Source organism: Sturnus vulgaris, chromosome 16 (assembly GCF_052056855.1).
Source record: "Sturnus vulgaris isolate bStuVul1 chromosome 16, bStuVul1.hap1, whole genome shotgun sequence".
NCBI lineage: Eukaryota > Metazoa > Chordata > Aves > Passeriformes > Sturnidae > Sturnus > Sturnus vulgaris.
In genome coordinates, this window is record NC_142258.1 from 5,338,011 (window position 1) to 5,342,560 (window position 4,550).

Genomic DNA, 4,550 nt, shown 5'->3' on the forward strand with positions numbered 1-4,550 from the left:
GAAGTGTCCTTTGCCGATGAGGGTGCGGGGGGCACAGGGGGGCAGGCTGGGGAAGTCCGGCGCGGCCTTGCGGCGGGGGGGTGAGTCGGAGAGGAGGCTCTCCACGCTGAACGGGTTGAGCTTGTGGAAGCTGCCGGCGCCGCGGGGCCCCCCCGCGCCCCCGCTGCCGTCCCCCGACGGGGCGGCCGCGCAGTCCTTATCGGGCGGGCGCTGGAGCCGCCCGCTCCCGCTTCTTTGGCTGGGGTAGAAGGGCTCGGCCGTCTGGTCGCAGGTGCCGGGGGGCGGCTCGGAGGGGGCGGCGGCGGCGGAGAGCGGCGGATGGGGCGGCGGGGGCTGCCCGCGGGGTTTGGCCTCAGGCGGGGCGGGCGAGAGGCCCCCCCCTCCGCCGCTGTCGCTGTCGGAGCTGGGCGTGCTGTGGAGGGAGAGGGCGCTGGGAGAGTGCGGGTGGCGGCTTTGGCTTTTGAGCAGCTTCTTCTCGTGCTTTCTCTTCTTTTTCTCCATCTTCTCCAGCTCCTTCCGGGCGATCTCCTCGGGGTCCATGGGCTCCCCGCTGCACGTCGTGGGGTGGGAGTTGTGAGCCGGCCGCCCCGGGCCCTTCTTCGTGTTCTCTTTCTTTCTCCATTTGGCCCGGCGGTTTTGGAACCAGACCTACACACCGAACAACGAGAAGCAATTAACACCCAGCGCACCGGCCCCCCGCGGTGGCCAGGGCGGTGGGCGGAGGGGAGAAGCGCAGCTCAGGCCTCCCTCGTCCACCCCTTCCAGGTGCTGGCAGCCCCCATCCAGAGGATCGGGCCTCTGAGAAACGGAGAGCAGGGGAAGGGGCAGGAAGACATAACCACACTTCTTTAAAAGGGTAGGGGGGGGAAAAAAACAAGAAGGGGGTGCACACTCACGCACACACACGCTGCACCCTGCCCGCACCGGCGCCACGGGGAGGGGAAGGGATTCCACAGCCCCCCGGCTCTTCCCTGTGGCCGAGGGGTGCAGAAGCACCGATCGCTGGCCCGATTTCCCCGCAGCAGCACGCAAAATGCGATAAACACAACACAATAAGCAGCTGGGGGTGAGGGGGTGCAGGGGGGACACGACGGACGGTGCCTCGCCCAGACGTGCGGAGTTCGGACCTCCTGCCCCCCCCCCGGGAGACGGAGCAGAGGGGTTGGATCAGCCCAAAAGGGGGTTTGGTTTGTTATAGATAGATCACAGGAGAAAAATTAAATCAAATGAAATAAAAACCTCTCTGCTCCGGCCCTGCTGCTGCCTGCCTTGGCAGGTCCCCGGTGTCCCCGCAGCTCGTGGGCACGCACGTCCCTCCTCGCCCCCTCGGGGCTGCTGGCAGCGCCTGTCCCGGCCGGGCCACGACCCCAGCTCGGGAGCACCGCGGGAATACCGGTGCCCGATCCCGGCCCCTTCCCCCGGCCGGACTCCGCAGGCTCCCGAGCACGGCGAGAGGCGGCTCTGGGAGCGGGCGCGGGAGGGAGAGCGGCTGGAAGGACACCGTGAAACAAATCCTATGGAGGAACCGCGGACAACGGCGCTGCCTCATCCCGGAGGGACCGTCCCCAGCTCCCGGGGTGGGTTTAAGGACGCATTCCCCGCACACGCAGCCCACGCGAAGCCGCCCCCGCACGGCCGCGGGTCCCGGAGAGATGCGGGGCCGCAGCTCGGCCTCGCCGCCCGCTCGCAGCCAGCGCGGCACAAAACAGCATCCCGAGATCCAACAGCCACCCCGCATCCCTTCATCCACTTCCCGCTTATTTTTCAGATCCACTAAAACAGATCGGTACTTCCCCTCCCTGTCCCGCACCGCCAAGGGTCCGAGCAGCTCGTTAAAATTAAGTTTTACAAGTTTCACTCGCTCTCGATGCACCTACGAGCTTTATTGACATTCTCCAGCATACCCTGGCCCGTGATTAAGCCTCATATTTGCATGCTAATTTTCTCGCCCTTGACTCATTTAAGAAAAATGTTTACAAGAGAAAAACACACTAAAAAACGTTAAGGGAAGCCAGGCTGCTTTGCTACTCTCCTCGTTTCGCAAGATTAAAAAAAAAATAGGGTAGTAGTAATAATAACGATGATAAAATAAGACAGCAAGCAGCAGTGCAAGGCAGGGAACAAAAGGGCCGGGAGGCGCGGGGCTGCGGCCCAAGCGCACAGGGCCCGTCCCGGAGAAGTGTCCGAGGGGCCTCCCCGGGGACTGCTCGGCGCATGGAGAGGGGGGTGGGGGTGGGAAAGGAGGGGGGACACGTTTTTTACCTGCACTCTGGACTCCACCAAGTCTAGCCTGAGAGCCAGAGCCTCTCGCATAAACACGTCCGGGTAATGACTTTCATTAAACGCCTTTTCCAGCTCTTCGAGCTGCCAGCCAGTAAAATTGGTGCGGGTTCGTCTTCTTTTACAGCCAGGACTTTCCTTGTCCGGGTCACCCGAGTCTGAAAAAGCAGAAATACCCTCAGGTCCCTGGGAGACAGGCCTTCTCCCCCCCTCCCTGCCATTCACAGCCTTTTAACTTTTGTGCTCGGTAGCGTTGGTAAAAGAGCGGGATTATTCACACACCTGCGCTAAAAATGGGGAGGAACCCGATCTGCCCTCGCCTCCTCCGAAAATGTACTTTACAGAACATTTATTCCTGAAGGAAGCTCTCCACAGGCACTCAGCTGGCAGAGAGAGAGAGAGAAGTTCCAATATTTGCTCCAACCACCAAAGGTTTCATTAAAAAAAATTAAAAGCCCCCCCTCTTTCCCTTCCCCAGCCCCTCTAGAGCACCTGCGTGGGTCACAGCTCACGGCCCCGTTCCACGCGGGACCTTGAGTGCAGGGCGGCCCCTGGGCCTCCCGCAGTCCCCCCGAGCACGGGCGGGCGTGGGGCTGGGATGTTCGCAGCCTCTTTGAGTCCGTACAGCTCCAGGCTGGGGATTCTCAGCCCTTGGCTGCACCTCCCCTAATGTTTTCCCCCAGGTGTGGAAATTCAGAAAAATCATAAAATAATAATAATAATTTGTGTTTAGTTGGGGTGCAGTGTAGGGCAGCTCCAGGCTCAACCAGAAGGATGTTGGGGCGACAGAATGTTTTAGTAGCTGAACAATAGCGGTGCCACAGGCCGGTAGGGAGGGAAGGAGGGAGAATGCTTCCCTTTGGTTAAATCGCATTTAAAAAAATAATTATTACCGCTCTTCATTCCACAAACTCCAGTGATTCCCATTATTATTTTTATTATTATCATTTGATGGTATGATCCGAGCTGCCACGCGATGAACTTTGGGGGAAGGCACCGGGCCGGGCCCGCTATTGTTCAGGGCACACGCGTGGCCCAGCGCCGGTGGGAACGGGGAACGCTCCCGGCGCTCGGACCGGGCCCGTCCGCCCCCTCGGGGGGCCATCACAGCCGCCTACCCTCCCCCTCGAGACACCCCAAAATTCGTAGATGAGGCCGATGGGGCTACGGTGCATTTCTTCCTCGGCGCTGACACGCTCCAGGCGGGGAGCGACGGCCGGGTGGCGGGGTGGGGGGGGCAGGGGGACACACGCGACACGGAGCCGCTCCTACCTGCGAGCTTGAAGGGCTGGCTGTCCCCGCTCACCCCGCAGCCGGAGGGGATGAGCGGCGCCGGGTTGACCACAGAGGCGGCGCAGGAGCCGCTCAGTAATCCATCGATGGAGAAGGGCACGGAGGCTGCCGCCGACTGCAGCTGGTGCCCAGCCAGCTCGTAGACGTGGTGGTGCCCGAGCGGGTAAGGGAAACCCACCATCCCCCCGAACTGGGCATGAGGATGCTCCAGGATGCGGCTGTCCATCATGGGGGCGGCTCTAGGGCGGGGGGTGCCGGCGGGGCTGGGGGCGCTGGCGGTGGGGTGGCTGGGGCCGGGGGTGCTGCTGGCGGAGGAGGCGGCGCGGCGAGGGGCTCATGCTGCAGGGCGCCGGGCGCTTTAACTTTATCAACATCAGGCTCCCAATAATTAGCTCAGGCTGGGGGAATTTGGGACCAATAAGAAACGTTAATCGGTCCTGACGTCAGAGACGTGCCAGTGTGGGGAGCAAACGTTTTCCATATCGATTGCTAATTATACCTGACATCCAGCCTCAATAAACAATATCAGAGCTGTCACAACACGACGAGGGGGGCTTTGATACGAACTCCAGCCCGAGGAGGGCGGCGGGGGCCGGGCGGGCAGGGGGGGCGGAGGGGAACGCGCGGATCTGCCTGATACCCGGTTAAATACTAAACAGTCGGAGTTACACACACACAGCCCCCCCCCACCCCTCCAACCCACCCTCTTCCCCCTTGTCCCCTCCCCTCGCCAAATCACTAATAGATTTCCCTTTAAAACATTCACCAGCGTGTTGTGGGGATTTTTCACCAGAAATGCTCTACTCTCTGAACCTTTAAAGTGATGTTGCTCCAATTACAGAGAGACATTGAGCGGCAAATAGACTGATCCAATAATAGGAGATTCATCATCCGCTCTTTCCAGAGCTGTCACATTGAATTTAAAACTACAAGCCTTTTCATCTCCTCTCCGGCTCTATAACAGGGGAGAGGGGAGG

The 4,550-nt window shown here is 60.9% G+C and overlaps 1 protein-coding gene across 1 annotated transcript in view; it reads right to left on the reverse strand.

Annotated features, from left to right (window-relative positions):
• Nucleotides 1-3,818, reverse strand: part of UNCX (UNC homeobox) — a 4,727-nt gene extending 909 nt beyond the window's left edge. The window contains exons 1-3 of the mRNA XM_014892099.2: nt 3,553-3,818; nt 2,263-2,438; nt 1-648 (exon numbers count right to left, since the gene is read on the reverse strand). The exon at nt 1-648 is cut by the window's left edge and continues 909 nt beyond it. Of these exons, the coding sequence (XP_014747585.1) occupies nt 1-648; nt 2,263-2,438; nt 3,553-3,802 (1,074 nt within the window). The 5' untranslated portion in view covers nt 3,803-3,818. The remainder of the gene's footprint in view (nt 649-2,262; nt 2,439-3,552) is intronic.
• Nucleotides 3,819-4,550: the final 732 nt, after the last annotated feature.